Source organism: Dipteris shenzhenensis, chromosome 12, assembly GCF_047967505.1.
Source record: "Dipteris shenzhenensis isolate YYH24624 ecotype China chromosome 12, Dip_SZ_1.0, whole genome shotgun sequence".
NCBI lineage: Eukaryota > Viridiplantae > Streptophyta > Polypodiopsida > Gleicheniales > Dipteridaceae > Dipteris > Dipteris shenzhenensis.
In genome coordinates this window covers 555,314-573,156 of record NC_141607.1, presented here as the reverse complement: position 1 = coordinate 573,156, position 17,843 = coordinate 555,314, and the positions used below count along the sequence as shown (strand labels likewise).

The 17,843-nt window shown below is 44.1% G+C and overlaps 1 protein-coding gene across 2 annotated transcripts; it reads right to left on the bottom strand.

The window, feature by feature from the left end:
* Nucleotides 1–890: 890 nt before the first annotated feature.
* On the bottom strand, nt 891–17,213 carry LOC147895641 (3beta-hydroxysteroid-dehydrogenase/decarboxylase-like). Of its 2 annotated transcripts, none has more exons than XM_087382415.1 (12): nt 16,749–17,213; nt 4,133–4,222; nt 3,829–3,962; nt 3,560–3,730; nt 2,920–3,033; nt 2,713–2,792; nt 2,380–2,578; nt 2,174–2,291; nt 1,910–2,084; nt 1,627–1,783; nt 1,459–1,525; nt 891–1,357 (listed from the first exon to the last, which is right to left on the bottom strand). In XM_087382415.1, exons 1-12 carry the CDS (start codon nt 16,975–16,977, stop codon nt 1,209–1,211), a joined length of 1,683 nt encoding a protein of 560 aa, XP_087238541.1. In that variant the 5' UTR covers nt 16,978–17,213; the 3' UTR covers nt 891–1,208. The 2 variants fall into 2 exon arrangements, with proteins under 2 accessions (XP_087238541.1, XP_087238542.1); XM_087382416.1 differs by lacking the exon at nt 16,749–17,213 and adding an exon at nt 4,322–4,341.
* Between the last annotated feature and the right edge of the window lie 630 nt (nt 17,214–17,843).

Here is a 17,843-nt window from a genome sequence, read left to right as displayed (position 1 = left end):
CTAACAATCTCAATAGGCCTAAGAGTAAAATTCCCTAGAGGGATTATAAAAGATCATTGAGCAACTTTCATACCATAGATGCTTCTTCAAAATCTTTTTCCATATGAAAGCATAGAGATAGATCTATCTAGAAACTTGATTACATAGAAAAACCAAGAAATCAACCAAACCAGAAAGGACACAAACATGTATTAATCACCATGAAGAAAATTATAGTTCATGAACAGGTTTTGGGTATTGTTGAATGTCATGAATGTAACCTTCCATGGAATGTAGATAGCACAATTTTAACTTCACTTAGGACACAGGCATTATTGTCTATGCAGTAAAAATCTCCTTTGGAAGTTAATTAAAATTGCCAGCCTCACTACCCTTGCATCACTCTCTCCCCCTAATAAGAGAGGAAATCCACCCATCAAACAATAAGAGTATTATTCATGGGCATAAACCACTGTCAAAAAAGGCAGTCTCAAAAGTCCATGAAAATTTATCAAGTGCTAAATTATAAGATCACCCCTTGCCATATGTGTTTCTTGCTTTTGATCTTCAAAGGAAGCTTAGTTACAGAAGGAGGACACCGGGGTTAAAGCAAGCATGCCTAACAAGTCCAGAATAGTCATTTAACTACCAGAAAACAAAATACCTGGCATTGGATTGGTTTTATTTCATCGATAATGGAAAATTTCTGAGAGAGCATTTCAACTATAATTACCAAAAATTCCTATTCTAAATTTCACACCAAAAATTGGTGGCCATTAAAAGATAACGTCAAGAAGGTCATCCATAGTTTGTCTGTCCACTCATTTGTGTCTTTGTACTCATGAGTATCATAGATCGGTAAAATTGAGAGTAGTGTTGAGCTTTGAAAATAAGCAACTTGGGACCACTCCAATAAGAATCAGTATTGCCATTATAAAAGCCTTGCCACTACTGTAGCCTTTATAAATTTATGAGAACCTCGTCAGATATACTGCTAAACAGTTAGTAAAAACCCAAATACTATGAAGTTAGTGGGTTAGTAGAAACCGAGTGTCTGTGTAGGTAAAATCTCTCATATAGTTTCCAAAAACATCTCGAAAACTGGCCAATATCCACAGTGCTTCATGCAAAAGCATCGTATCCATTGGCAGATAACACTTTGAAGCATGCTAAAACTTGGCCTTTTTCCGACCATCCTCTGGGAACAAAACAATAGTGCACATTTTTTATCAGCTTCTAGCCTTAGAACTGTCTGCAATCTTGGCCATGAGAAAAGCCTGTCCTTGGGTAAAATAATCCCTGATAGAACTGGCAATGCAATCTATCTCCTCTTCCTTCTGGTCATAAATGTAGAAAACTATGAACATGGCAGCCGACACTGCAGATCATAAGAGTCGAATTAGGCTTGTAAAGTAGCCTTGGAAATAGGCAGAGCCTCAGATAGGCTGAAGCTCAGAGAAGTTCTACTAAGCCACTTACCAAAAGAAAGCACAGCAGAAAATGGATATCTTCCTAGCATCTTCAACCCATATGCAAACACCAACACCTGATACAACAATACATTGCCAGCATTTATAGATCAATAATCAACCTCCTACTAAGACATAGTAAACTTGCAAAATTTAGACAGAAACGGAACTTTGTTACCTTAAGCAAAGAAGTTGGATTGCGTCTTTCCACTGCATCTTTCAATATGTCCCACATTAAATTCCAAGTATTCCGTAAAGAATGGATGACCATTATCATTTTCTCCTCTGACACTTCAAATGATGGAATACAAATTTTTGGAATATGTATACCAAATCTGAGGGCAAGATAGGCACACTGAGCATCGTATCTCATCAAAAAACTCCAAAAAGGCAATCAAGACTGCAGGCTGCTATTTGCAAATGCTCAACATTCAGCAAGCTGATTTTAAATTATTGCTTACATTGATGGAGGTAGAAAGTTCTGAGAAAATGCTATTATGGTCAGCAGCATAAGGCACTTTGATGCAGCAGATAAGAGAGTAAGACCAGAGCTTAAGAAGAAGTACAGAAGGGCAGAAACTGCCAATGCAATTGTGAATGTATGCTTCTCATTTTTCCATAACAGTACATCTGCAACTGCAATTTACAGCAAATGATTATCAATAAATTGAGCATGCAAAGCATGACAATTTTGAATGAAACGTTCCATAACTGCTGCAATATACCTTTTCCACCCCCAAGAATTTTATGAGCTTTTGAGAAATGACCCATTTCTCGACTTTTTAGGCCTTGGGAATCAGCACGAAGATAAGCAAATGACTCAACGGTTCGTGCTATCCCTTCCTGAGAAAAATGCACACTGGTAACATATCCACACGGATAGGACCATCAGAAAGTGAGGAGAACATTACAATGGATTTTGTGAGCAAACCTCAAGGGAAACAATTGGGGTGTATCCAAGGAGTTTAACAGCCCTTTCACAATTGAAAGTACGCCAAGAGGATACTAATCTCAAACGTGAAGGTGTGAACTGTGGTGGAGATGCCCCAAATATGGGCAAATGTTGGTAAGCCCACTCTATCAAGTAAGCCAAAGGCATCAGCAATTTAACAGGTAGGTGGATTTTGGGCCTGATGCAAAAGAAAAAGGAAATTACATTAGCCATGCATAAGGAACTCGAACTTACAGGAAGAGGAACAAAAGTTAATTTACAATTTGTATTTGAGTGAAAACCATTTTAGCACATGTACGATAATACACATGCCTGTTGTAGCCAAGCCCTTCTAGAATTTCTGACATGAAATCCCAAAATCGTTTGGGCTCCATATTTGTGATAAAATAAGCCTGCATTGAATTTCCAAAGATCATGGAAAGCCGTGATTCACAGCACAATAACTTTCAATTCAGGAAAGTATATTCAAAGAAACTAAAGCAATATTCGAGATATTTGGGGCCTGTGTATGAAGCTTACTTTTCCTGCAGCAACATTATCAACACCTAAGGCTTGTTCGGCACAGATATGAGCATGCGCCACGTTCTCGACGTAGGTGAAATCATACATGTTTTTGCCATCGCCTAGTATGAACTACACAAAAACAGAGCAATGAAAATGACTGTTAAAGACAATCCAACAAAATATCATAGTAAGACTGGAATACATGCAACCTTAAACTGAGAATTTGTTCGATACATCTTACACCAATCCAGAACACCAAATATCTTGAAAAGCAAGTCAAATACACTCACTTCAGGAGCTTTGGAGAAAAACCTTGCTATAAAATTTTGCATACCAACCAGTCAATTCAACAGACATCAGATGCATAGCTGTTGCATACCTGAGGTTATGCACTAGGACTACTCACTATAAACCTTGGTATAAATCTTTGCATACCAAACAGTCAATTCAACAGACATCAAATGCATAGCTGTTGCATACCTGAGGCTACATATGCACTAGGACTACTCATTAAAAGTAGGCATCAAGATATTTTGGTCCTGTGACAACAGAAAAGATATGATGCAGACATGCAATGATGACGATGATTATAGTTTTCAAACAGAAAGTCAAGGTAGCAAGTATACTAAAGAAAAATGGTGTAATATGACCATACCTTCATTTTCCCAGATCTTGCCGCAGTCACAAGAGATGGGACCAGCAACTTGTCACCAGGACCAAAAATACTACTTGGACGAATGGCACATGTAACTAAACCTGACTTTCCATTAGCAGCAAGAACAAGTGCCTCTGCTTGAGCTTTTGTCTCCGAGTAAGCATCATTATGCTGTAGCTCAAAGTTGAGCCAGGTCAACCATAGCCTTATCTACAGTATTTTAAGAAAAAAGAAAGAATGAGTTAAAAGACAACTGCAAGCAAACACACCTTGTCTGGATATGGTAGGGTCTCATCTCCATTGATGATGCCATGAACACCATCAAAAACAGTACTAGGTGAGCTGGTATAGATAAGCTTCTTTACATTATGAAAAACGCATGCATCTATTATGTTGTGTGTCCCTGCACAATATCACTTTATAATTAGCAGAGCTGCCTATGTGGTAATGATTGAAACTTGAGAAACAAAATGACTGGTCCGCTGCTATGCTTCAGCCATGCCCATTCATAGGTTACACAGTTTTTTTAATATAAACAGTTTCAAGCCAAAAATATAGAGAACTTCAAATGACCTTTTACAGAGACATTGTAGTGTAAGAAGAAATTGTTAATTGATGAATCAGGGGCTGCCATATGGAACACTGCCCATGCTCCTTTGCATGCTGCAATTCAACCATAAAACATAAGCCACATCATTGAACATCAAATCCTAAACAGTTCTGCATGCATAAAACTGACAAATTGAGAAGTAAAAGACCCACCATATTTTGTTGTCATTCGGCTGAGAGCTATATTTATTTGTGTGTTTTATGAAAAGTCTGGAAAAAGCACTGCATTAGCAGTAACACATCTACCACTATTTTTGCCTGAAAAAAATTAAATTTATCATCATCTTAACTTAAATGACATTTGATCACAAGAGGCTGAAACAGTCAGCGAAAATCACTCATGCCTAAGAAAGCATACGCAGCGTATGCCAAAAGACTACTAAATTCTATATTGTGTCAAATTGATCAACCTCATATTACTTATCAGACTGAGAAATATGATGCTGTGGATGCTAGATAATTCAGTGCATCTCTCACAAAAATACGGGTCAGATGGCATTAGCCGGTAATGGTCAATCACTGGCCAGTTAGCTGACTGATTCTTCACCTGAAAGGCTTTCTATTTCCTGTAACTTTGTAACCCTAGCTTCTTCTAGCTCCATGCTGTCCTCAATATCCTGTTTCATTATTAAGGCTCTCTCTCTCATTCTAATGAGGAACGCTCAACCAACTCTACAATCTTGTTTTAACTTATCACTTCATGCGGGGCATGGTCAAGTTATTGGCCAATGGGTATTCCGTCTTCTATGTTGGATATTGAGTGGTGTGGTGTGAACACCCCTTGGGCATTTTAGGTTGTACCTTTGACATTTCCATAATGGATTTACAAGCTCCTACATGTGCATTCGTTTTCAATTCTAGCAAGTTGGTGTCAGAGCTTCATCGATTCTTGCTTCAACCTAGCTCTTCACCTCGACCAAGCTCATCAACTCTCCACTCAGCTCGTCATCCTTAGAGATTTGCAGTCAAGATGCCAGGTATAATGCCAACCATGAGGTTGCCTCGCTCAGTGTGAGTGATGCCTCAGATGCAGTTTAGTACTTTGATAGTGGTGCTTCCAGGCACATTACTTCCAAGAAGAATTTATTTGCAGATTTGGGGCAAAGTCTAGGTGCACCACTAGGTCCTAGGGGCAAGGCAAAGGCTTCAAAGAGGGGTCTAAAGGTTGGGCCCAAGGACAACCAATGTTGTTCTTGGTATGGGGGTTAGAGCTTTAATGAAGGAGCAAGAGGCATGCATGCATGTGCATGCCCCTTCCCCCAAGTTCCAACCTATCATCCCTCCCAAGCTCTCCCAAGAGCATTGCAGGCTTGCAGAAGCTTGACCTGATTGTTCTTCCACGCTGGAATTCATGTTTGCATGCTTGCGCCTCCCAGCACCTTCCTGCACTTGCACCAATCATTTGGGTGCTGCACTTGGAGCAAGGAGCAACACACTTCCCAAGGCAACCTGTACAATGTACTGACTACAGGCACAATTCAAAAGGTAGCCAGTCGGGCAATACGAAACTGTACGACTGCTGACCAGATTGTACGAGCAGTACGTACAGATGTACGGGCCTATACAATCACTAGGCACGCAATCCGAGATCCCAAAGCTGTACGGACAGTTTGGCGCACAGCTTGAGGCAAGATTTGGCTGATTCAAAGGTACCTGCACGCATTGCCGAGGTAGGCACTCAGTCTGAGGCAGTTCCTTGGTCCAGATCCCGAGGTTGGACGCTGCGGTGGCACCTCAAGGTAAATTTGCTGACCATTCATCCTCTTCAGCCCTTTCCTCATCTCCCTTCCGCATTCTGTCTGTTATCTTCTCATTTTCTTGAAAGCTGGAAGGTACCTATACCCGACTAGGAGCCTGGATAGGGGATAGGTGCGAGATAGTGCTCGCCCCTCTACCACAGATGATTGGGTATTTCGTATTTTATCTTCCATTTGATTGTGATTTCCTGGTTTGAGCATTTCTGCAGTGCATTTGTGTGTTTGGAGTCCTCTCAGGTTCCCACAGGCTCTAGCAAGCACTCAGAGGCAAGGGTGTTCCTAGGGAAAGGTTAGAGGACAATGTAATATGTATGCATGTGATAGCCTTGAGGCTTCCTTGAACTCAATTGCCAGTGGATTGGATGCATGCCTATGCCTTGCCAGTTGGAATCCTAGTGGTGCACCTGGATTGGGTGCCTTGAAGACAAATAGAGAAGTTGCAGAGAGGAACAGTGCAGGGGTGAACCCTTGTTGTAAAGCATTTCCATTCAGAAGCATTAAACAAATACCGTAAGGGGTGCCAAGGCATTTGGGGCCAGTGGGTGCACTGTGTACTGTTTTCATTGAGCAAGGGGCATTCCAGCCTCACCTTTGTTGTTGTTGAAGTTTGTTTCTAGGTTGTACTAAGTGGATGAAGTGACTGAAGCTTACATTGTGTCTATCAATGAAGTTTTTGACTGAGTAGAAGAAGATCACTACGCTTTTGTTTATTGAAGGCCGGTTTCAGTGGTTTCATTGCCAGGATAGTCACCATCTTCCCACAGAGGTGAGCCCTGGTAGTGTTGGGTAAAGGACACCTTCGTTGCAATTGTTGCTATAGCCATCAATCTTAGCAAGCATGTCACACCATGAGAGGTCATTGACCATCTCTGAGTAGGAGGAAGACAGAGCATCAGAGAGCTTTGAAGAGGAGCACAGCATTAGTGAGGGTGATGACCAGCACGATGGTTGGGCACAGCCAGTTTCTCCTGAGCATGCCACTGAGGACTCACAGGATGAGGTAGATGAGGCAGAGGAGCTTGATCCCAATGCCCTTTTTCAGCTGCGAATGCAAAGTGTAGCAGGAGCCCTGTCGCAGTTGCAACATGCTGTCAAGGAGATTAAGCAAGCTCCTCCCCCTATGGTTGCTTCCTCTGGAAGCATAAAGACAGCTCAGAAGAAACATAAGAAGCATAAAAAGACTCACATGCATGTTTCTTTCAATGGACAGCCTTCAGAGATGCCCTCGATCACCCCTGTAGCGGGCAATGCCAACAACTTTCATTCAGTCAATCTTTCATTCAGTCAATCGGGGACAGCAAGCCCTTCCTCAGCCCACGATGCATCCAGCATATTTCGGAGGGGGATTGATTTTTCAGGCAATGGTGGCACCATCCGCAAAGACACCCGGAATGCCAGGAAGCTTTATGGGCAGCTCACAGCCCGGAATGCAGAATTTCCAGCAACATATGATGGGTGGAATGCCCCTTGCAAATGCCAATATGATGTACTCGAACATTGGGATGCAACCTAGAATGCAGACAGGAATGCTTGGGACAATGAACAATACTTGGAATATGCCACAGATGCAGGGAGTGGGACCTAGAATGCCAAACCCCACCATGGGTACAGGTGGAATGGCTCAAAATGCGGGAGCAATGATGCCCCCACCATTTCTACAGCCCCCGTTTATGACATTCCCTAAAGGCAAATTGAAAGATTACAAGGAGGGAGAGGCAACTGTAAAGTTTGAGACCTTCAATGGGATGCAGGACAGATTGAAGGCTTTGACATTCGTGCAATAGTTTGATGCTGCCCACTCACGTGGATACTTTACTGAATCAAAGGCAGCCACTTCTTTGAAGGGCAATGTGCTCCAATGGTGGACCAACCTCTTCTTGCAAGGCAGAGCACCTACCACTTGGGTTGAATTCAAGCAGGTCTTCTCAGTAGCATGGCTCACTACCACTTTTGAGGACTACAATAAGAACTTTTGGGAAGCCCTATTGCCAGTGAATTCTTATAGACATGTACCGCTGTAAGAGCAAATTGAAAGGTGTTGCTGCGGGTCACCAAAGGAGATTTGGGACTACTGTACGAAGACAAGGGTCTCCAATATGTCCCAGTTGGTTGAGAATGCCACTACCACTTATGCACTAATGCAAGGGAAAGTTTTTGGGTTCAAAGGAAGCTCACAGGAGACACCAAGGTCAAAGGGCAGCAAGATGGAAACCCCTAAGAAGTTCAGAAAATTTTTGCAGCCCATGAAGGCAAAGTTTGTTGCACGACAGAGGCGAGTACCAACCCGTATGTCAGATGAGGAAAATAAAATTCTTTATGATGCCATCAAGTGTTATATTTGCGAGGAAGGCCACATGGCTTTTGAATGCCCACATAAGAAGCGGAAGTTCCCTCCTACTGAGCAGGGTGAGCATAAGGAGGAAACGAGGACTGATCAGAAGAATAAAAAGCCCAAGCCCACTGCTGGTCTTTTGCCAAACTTGATTGGGGCTGTTCAGAATACAGATGCTACAGAGTTATGCCAAGCATGGGGCAAGATAAGAGTCCAAACAGCTCGGATGTTTTTCGATCCAGGAGCCAAGGTCAACTTCATCTCTCCAGAGCTGGCTGGAAAGTTGGGAAGTGCTACGGGAGCGTATAGGAGGGTGCAAGGGGCAGGTGCGCCTGCCCCCCACCCTGTTTTGGGACTGCCACCAGGCCGCACTTAGTGCCCCTTGGTGTCACCTTGGTTGGCGGGCTAAATAGGCCTCTACCAGCCCCATTTCACCCGACCAGCGGGTCGAGTAGACCTGACCCTGTGTCCACTCCTTTAGTCGGTCAGCTCCCCCCTTCCAAGACCATCTCCCCCCTTCCAGTCAATTGTTTTTGGCAAAGGGTGACCCTATAAATAGGGCCACTCCCTCATTATTTTCTCATCTTAGTGTACACAGCAGTTCCCACTTGGAGATGAGGTTTTCCCCCCAGCAGTAGAGGGGTTTTCTCCTGAGATCCTTGTGCGAGTCTCTTTTGTTTTCTCTGTTTCCAGTTCAGTTTTGTGAGTGTTTGCTCTTCCCTCTTCACTGTCGTTCATTCCCATTGCATTTCTCACATTGTATCAGAGCCAAAGGTTGGCTAAGACGACATCTGTTGTGGAGAGGACCTGCAACCAGCAAACTGCGATGTCTTTTGGAGCTGGTTGGAGAGGTGATTGAAAAGGTACGGGCTATATCTTGGGAGTATAGAGAAGGGCATCTTCTTTGAAGGGTGTTTTTCAAAGCAGAGTGGTGGTCGGTGTGACGGCCAGCTTGACGGAGGTTGAAGAAAGGAGTCTCTCCAAGCCTCTCTGTCCTGTCTTCACCTTCCCTCCCTCTCTTCTTTCCTTCATATCCCTCTGTCCTACCCTCCTCTCCGTATTTCTCCGTCCATTCCTCTTCTTTCCAGATGGCTTCACTGGCAAAAATGGCTGAAATAAGGTGAAAATTATAGTGTTACCCACGTTCCCTATAGATTGGCAACTAAACGGGAACAATTATGGTGTTTGGCGTGTCATGATGGAGTCAGTATTACAGTCCTATGACTTGGCAGACTTCATTCTGCTGGGTGCCAAACGGCCAGATCCCTTTGATGAAAGTCTAACCATCCTAGATCATCAGGAGGCAGAGAATCTGGCCCAGATTTGGGATCGTGTCAACGCAAGGGTATGTTCCTTTATTTTCTTGAACTGTACTTCTCAAATTATAAATCACGTGAAGCAGATGATGGCAGCCAAAAGTATTTGGGAGCATTTGGCATCCTTGTACAACTAGACTTCCCCTATGAAGGTAATTTCTTGAGGTTCAGATGCGCTTATTGGATTTTACCAAGTCTTCATCAATGCAGGAGCACATCAATAAGCTTCAGGAACCTTAGCAGGAGATTCTTCAAGCCGGGAAGGAAATTTCTTTTGAGGACATGGCCATTACCCTGCTCTATCACCTTACTTCCTAGTATTCTGCCTTTTACTCATCACTAATCACTAGTGGTAGGATGAATACTTTGACGTGGCAAGAATTGGTGCCTATGGTGCTGGATCAAGAGGAGTGGTTTCAAAGGTCTTCCCATAGCGGTGGCTCTGATGCTCTGGCAGCTCCGCAGTCGAGAAAAGTCAAGGTCATTGCACCCCTGATACGAGGACCGAGGCCAAGAAGGAAGCTCTCGAGGTGGAGCGTTTTGCAATCACTCTGATAAAAAAGGCCACTACTAGAGGAACTGTCCTCTCTGGACTCCCAACATGGAAACCAGTCCCTCCTCTGTTGCCATAACTCCTGCCTTTGTGCACATTTAAGTTATTAATTCCATGGCTTCCTCTGTTGAAGAGGGGGTACTTGCTCTTCAAGCCGAAGACTCCCGGACCTAGATTCTCGAAAGTGGGGCATCTCCTAATATGAGTCATTCCCCAACTGGGCTTAAGGATTTCGTGATCTCCGAAGGCGATGTCTGCATTGGTGACAATTTTGTTATCAAAGTATGTGGTGAAGGCAATCTTGACATCATTCCAAATGGCAAGGGCCGGATGCACTCTTCCAAGGTATTGTTCGTTCCCTATCTTGGCTTTAATTTACAATCTGTCTATGAGACTTGCCGTCTAGGTACCACAGTACTGTCTGATCAACATTTTGTGGAGGTCCGGGATAAAGCCACTGGCCAAGTTGTTCAGACTGGCACGGTGAGTCATGGCAACTATACTTTGTCCGCGCTTTCCTCGATTACGTCTTCTCTTCAAGGTGACCTGTGGCACTTTCGGTTTGGTCACTTAAACATTGAAGCACTCCAACGTGCTGCCCGAGAAGAAATGGTTATTGGTTTACCAAGTAAGCATGGTCAGTGCAAGTCTTGTATTCAAGGGAAGCAACATCGGGATGCTTTACTGAAGCAGGCCTCACCGCAAGCTTCTTTCCCACTGAAGTTGGTCCATGCAGATCTCTGTGGACCTATGTCTGTTGCCAGTCTTGGTGGTGCTCTGTATTTTATGTTGTTGGAGTACTTCAACAAATTCAAGTGGGTCTATTTTCTGGCTCAAAAATCTCTGGCCTATTCCCGCTTTCGAGAGTGGTGTGCTCTAGTTGAGAATGAATTTGACTTCTGTGTAAAAACTCTACAGACTGACAAAGGTAAAGAATTTTGCTCTCATCCCTTTGAAGATTTTTGTGTGAAAAAGGGCATCTAGCGGGAACTTGCAAACACTGAGCCCCCTCTACCTCTCCTGGGCGGGCAAACCCACAACAAAGGTCCTAACACTCCCTCACATGGGTAGGTAAACCTGCAACCAAGGCCCTCACTCAATAATGCAGGAGATGCCACCTCTAACGGTCTAGGCTTGGTAGGTTTTTCATATGTGAGTGGCTTCCCTAGCAGTAGCCTTGAGGGAAGGAATAACCTTGGCAGACATGGTCAAGAACATTGCCATCATATCTAGCAATCAACAGCAGTCCATATGCAATAGACCCATGACTGAACACCATTGATCGTTCAAAATTAGAACCTCAGGATTTCCATGGTTGGATACAAAAATACCATTGTGCATCTTCCTCCTGGTACTCAATGTAGCATCCAACCAAGCTTGATCTAATTGGGAAGCACTATCATACGTCGTAACACAATTACCCACTAGCTCCAAAAATGGATGAAGTGTTCCAACATCAAGGAAGTTAACACGCTTTGAAGAATGGATGTTGTTGATGTGCGCTTTGGACCGAAATGAAAAAATTGATTCAAAATGTCTAAAAGCACTTTCTTTGATTAGCTAAGTATCACGCTAGTATGAAGGTCCTAAACTTCATTGGAGGGAAATGAGGGCCAGCACCGGCGCTCCTCTGACGGAGGAGAAGGCCAATTGCTCGATGCAAAAGATGTTGTGGACATAGAACAAAACACGAGGGCCTATCCACAATGAGATTGTGGCCAACACAAAACTCTTTTGCACCCTGCTTGACACAGAACAAGCTAGAGTATGGAGAGCTTGCAGAAGTGGCAGCATGGAAAGGGCTCCTTCCCTGCAACCCAATCACCGTCTCTTGGTCCGAGCAAAGCACTACGTGTTCTATTAGATTTGTAGGGAAGGTCTTGCTCTCTCCGGTGTTCGACATAGTCACATGAAAACCCGTTTTATCCTGTTCGAAACCTCGAAACCTGAAACAGACGAACGAAATGCTCTCAACGAAACCTTTGTTTCGCCCAAATCAAAATAAACATTTTTGCCCCGTTTTTTCTAGAATCCAAGGTGCTTATGTTTTGAATTTCCTTTTAGTATCTTGACTTATATTTCTCTTTGTTCACTCTGACTTAAATATAACATATCTTTTTGTCCCTATAAGGGTATATATTAAGTATAAATTCGAAACCTATCCATTTCGCACACAAAAAGCCGAAACGAAACAAAACGAAACTTGTCGAAACGACGAAACATACGAAACGTTTCTTGTGACTATGGTGTTCATCGATCCTGGTGTCAAGGAATACTAGGCAGAAGCATAGCCATGCAATCGATGTGAAGAGGGTGTCCCAAAAGGCACTCACGGCCACGAATTTCGTGCAAGCGCCTCAAAGGACAAAGCAAGACAGAGGGGGATCCTGTCCAAAGCTCTTGGAAGCCACTGCTGCTGGAGCTTGAAGCTAGGGGCTGCAAAGTCCATAAGAGGAGGAGGAGAGGATTGTAAAATGCTGCAGCAAAGCTCTTTCTTGGGAATATGGCTACAAGGGAGGTAGATGCTAGCCCTGTGACAGAAGCTACTGCTTCATAGCCATGCCAACTTTCTATCATGGAGATTCCTCAATCACCGCGACAAGGATAGACTTCCTGGGCAGGGGTTTTTGTGCAGGAGGATGATCGTGGCAGCAGTCAGTCACATTTGTCTTTCCACCAAGGCAGCGGACGGCTCCGTGTCGCAGCCTATGGTCAAGGCCACTGTGGGAGACAGTGGCAATTCTGCTCTCGATTTTCGCGCTCAGCCTGCTTCTTGATTAGGAACTAGCGTGAAAGATAAGGCTGCAGCACCCAGGACCGAGGATGTAGAAGCAAGCCTTTGCTACACATCAATGGAGGCATATGCCACCAGATCCATTCCACCGCTAGTTGCGCAGAGAGCAATCTTAGGTCGCCGTATTAGGTCTCGACATCCTGAAAGTGTCAATTAACAGCAGTAGTAGCCTGGGCCCATTTTCACCTTTGAAAATCTTTCACCGCAAATTTTTCTCTCAGCTTTCTACAGTTTTGTGACTGTTTATGCATCTTCTCTGCGCACCAGACCAAATGCCTCCCAATGGTGCCTGTAGTTGGGCAGATTTTTGTTTACAGTGCAATGTCAGAAGACTCACTATGCACCTTTTGCATTCCAAGCGCTCCACCATATGAAGCTGTGTGAAAACTTGGAGCAACAAGTGGGCTATGTTGTATAGTTCGTGAAAAAACCTTGGCAACATTGTGACTCTAGACTTGGAACCCGGAAAAAAGTTGATAAGCAACATGTATCAACATAATCCTAAAACAAAGCTCGACAGGTTCTGGCAAGAGGTGTGTGAAGGCAGCTTATGAAGAAATGGAGAGCAAATTGCCTGCTGCCTCAGACAACCAGCTATAACAGAGATTATGAAATTATCCACAGCGCCTCTTTACTGTGAATTCAAGGATGAAGAAGCATAAGTGAAAGCTCACCAGCAATTGAAATTGTTTTGTGAGAACATGGAAACATGGACTCGGACGGATTGCACAATTTCATTGTAGATCATAGAAAAGATTTGCATGCTCTTAGTGACGAGCTTCCTTTCCAATTAGGTTTGTACAGGACCCGGCAATCATCCTTCGGATCCTATTTTAAGTATTAAGCACCCTGTTGGTTAAGGTCACTAAGCAGGTCGCTCGCCTATGGAAGGGGACTTGAGCTCTAATTTCTCACTTGAAGCTCAAAGCTTCCTGCAACTGCTCGCTATCATTGGAATTTGGGCTGGCATTTGACTATGATCAGGATGAGTTGTGCAAGCTTATAACAACGATTGCAAGGTGCAAGCAAACACCATCTCTTTATAGTTCCGTCAGTCTTTCAATGAAGTAATTGAGGTTGTCCCATGTCTAATGTAGCTGCCGATCATCATGTGTACGGCAAACTGCCACAACTTGCAATAACACCTCTTGACTGTATTCAGCTTCTTCAGAGTGACTCCAACCTTCAGAAATTCAATTTTGCTCTGTTTTGAGGGATTTTAGCCTTCAAGTCAACTTTGGGTCACTTTCAGGTTGCATTACAGAACTGCACCTGTTCTCTGCTGCACTATGTTGCTGAGTTCCTATTTTTTATTTCAGATTGAGAAGAAAAACGAGCTGCACTTGTTTTTTATTTCTGACTGAGGAAGAAAAACGACCTGAGCTTTGTTTATGATCTCTGACTGAAGAGGAAAATGACCTGAAACTTTCTTTCGAAGTCCCTATCTCTGATTTTCGACTGATCTTTTATTTTAGATGGCCAGAAAAGACCAAACCTTTGTTTCTGGAGTTTTGTTTCAAATTTTCTGAATGCAGACCGCTGCTAGAGCAATTTTCCTGCACTCCTTGATTTCAGAATTTCGCCAGATACACTTTGTGGATAGGGTCTCCACCTACAATGGTACAGCAAGGAAGCTAATAGCAAAGATCTGATACCATGTAGAAATCTCAAATTACTGAGCAAAAGGAGGTTGTGGGGGTGAGATCCTCTTGGAAATCCACTGCCTCGTCCGTGCATTGATGGTCCAGCTGTCTCCATCCTCCTCAGCCTCCCTAGAAGGGTCACCTCGTTGGCTCCCTACCAAGCTTCTCCAGCTCAATTGTGAGGTGGATGTGTTGATTAATGACCGTGAGTGTTGTGTGATGTCTGCCAGGTTGCTGTGCTTAAGTTTGAGAAGCTAAGGGCCACATGGGTGCAAGCAGGAGTATTTCTATATCTGAGGTGACAAGTGGCACTCAGAGGGCAGTGCCAAGTGGCATATCCTCCTTACATGCCTTGCCCCTAGAAGCTCCAACGCTACAGCCCCAATTGCTTAGCTCACACTCAGGTATGGTGACTCAAGCTGCCCTCTGCTTCCCCTTCCCTGTCCTTGGCCACATTAACCCCATGAAGCAACTCAACGTTGCCTCCTCCTCCAGCTTTAAGGTCAGCTATTTGCTCACACATGACCCAGCACCGCCTCGAATAAATGCAAAAGGATTCCTCTTCCCTTTCCCCAGTGCTCCATCACTCTGATTGTTGTTTACCAGATGGCATCATGACTGGAGAATTTGGTGGAGGACCTTTAGAAGCAAGACCCTCGTGTTACGTGCATCATCTCTAATACCTTTGTCGCCTGGAGTCAAGGCGTGTCTGATAAGTTTGGCATCCCCAGAGTCGCTTTCTGGACTTCCTGCACCGCATCCTATGTTATCCACTATTATGCGGACGTGACCATTGCGCAGGGCATGAAAATGAACATGTCTGATTCACTCTGTAAGCTCAGCATTGTGGGTGAACTCCATCTAATCCATTGTGTCGGCTTGTCCACTCAAAAGAATCTTTGCATTGTGAGCTTCTTAGGTTTTGCTGCTCAATCTCTCTTCGTTCACTGGTCTCATATATCCCTAGCATCCCACCGTTTCCTGTCGACTAGACATTCTTGACATGGGTTTAAGGTCTTTCCTCCAGGCGATCACAAATGCTGGGTGGATGATCATGAACTCTTTTGACGGCTTCAAGCCAGAACCCTTCAAGGGTTTGAAGAAAAGCTTCGAAGTTCTCAGAGTTGGTCCTTTGCTTCCATCCGCGTGTTCTCACTATTGATGCCCCTTCCGAGAGTAAAGGGCTTATGCAGTTGTGAAAAGAGGATGAGAGCTACCTCGATTGGCTGGACTCTAGGCATGTTTCCTCAGTCATCTACATGTCGTTTCGCAATCTTGGATCCCTCCGCAAAGATGAGATCCATGAGCATCCGTTAGGACTAGAAAGCAGTGGACATTTCTTCCTGTGGGCAATTCAAAGCACCCCAGCGTTCAAGGTGTCCAATCTTTTTCCAGAGGGGTTTTTGTGGCATACCAAAGAGCAGGCATTGATCGTCAGTTGGACCTCACAATCGAAAGTATTGTCACACATCACTGTGGCAGGGTTTCTCATGCATTGCGATTGGAATTCTACGATTAAGAGCATTTCTCTAGGAATGCTGCTCATTGGAATGCCTATTTAATTTTGTTGAATCACTTTGAGTAATCAATGGGTTTGGACTAGATACCTCTCCTTTGAAGTACATTTTCTTGAAAGTTGCTACATTCCCGTGGTGTGCCACAGCCTCACATACTAGAACAAGATTTGTAAATATAGCCAGTCCCTTTCTCTCACACACACACACACACACACATATATATATAGAGAGAGAGATGTATGCAATTCTAAGGAAAATATTTTTCCCAACTAAAAGACATGCTAATACTTAACCCAGGATCTCTATTTCCAACTTGAAACCTGACGAAGGCGGGTCCCTAACCGGTCATGCTACTCGTTCCCATAAAAGGATGACAGGCCTTTCAGATTCGCGCTGCAGACTGAAAAAATTTGCAGGCCCAATCAGAGTGGAGAACCCTAAAGCGTCTACATCAAATGGAAGCCGATGCAGAACATTAGGAAGCCCATTGAGGTTTGTGACAATTGAGGTGCGAGCGAGCGAGAGCGAGCGAGCGAGCGAGAGAGAGAGAGAGAGAGAGAGAGAGAGACGACGAACAGAGATACGAAAAACGACTGCTGCCACGAAGACAGGGGCTGGTGGAAGACAAGCGACTTTTTGCGCCTGTAACGAAGCTCAAATTTATTTACCTTCGGAAACCTGGGACTTCTCCCTGAGGTCAGCGCACACATACTGTGCCTTGCCAGTGGATAATGCTTCACCAAGCAAGCCCGATTCCTCTTCTTGTTCAAGCACGATTTGCGGGGCAAGATCCATGACACGGACGATCCATTTGTCGCTCTTAAGGAGCTGAAGCACGAGGTGACGAGCAGCGAACCCTCGTCCACCGGTAACCACACAAAGGGGAATGTCTCCCATAACTCAAAGGATCACGGGCAAGAGCGTGCTTCACTTAAACCGATGGCTCAATCCCAAGAAACTCCACAAGCGCTTCGTAATCAGGGACGCAGAAAAGATGAACTCATTGACGAGATCTGTGCGTCGATCGCAGAGCAATTTCACTGAGCTGCATCTGTTGCGTCTAGAGCGATGGAAAACTAGACCTGGTTGTATCGAGAGGCGAAAGATCCAGAGTCGAGAGAGGAGGAAGGAGAGAAGCATACAACAACAAAACGGATACGCTCTTTTTTTTTTTCTTTTCCCGACAACTATTCAACCCCTCGCTCTCGCTCATTTTTGCTGTGTCACACGTGTGCATTTCACCCTGGATGCGAGAAAAGAGGAAAATCGACCAATCACACACTTGAAAGCCCATTTGCAAGTGTTTGTCCAATCGTACGTGGAGTGTGAACACTCCACGAAAAGACCAAAGTTTGCTCTACATTGGAATCAAATTTGCGACCTCTTACCCACCTTCCAAAGGCCCTACCACCATACCATCTATATTTAGTATATAGGAAATAGAGCATTTACTACTTCTTGGCATTGGTGGACACACATTCAAAATGAGGCAAACATGCTCGCTCTCGATTCGTGTTATCCACGCCCGTTTGTGAATCCAGCCTTATTCCCATTGTTTTGGTCAATGGATGCAAATTAACCTATACTTGCCTATGGTTCAATATAAGGTTAATCTTTTAAGCTTTATATATCAAGAGAGAATTCAAACCCTTAATCTTTTATCAACATTGCCTCTACAGAGACAGTGCTAAAGGATGGGTTTTGGGCGATGTTGAGTGGGGTTATGTAAAAATCCATGTCATATTTTTTGTGTGAAAAAATAC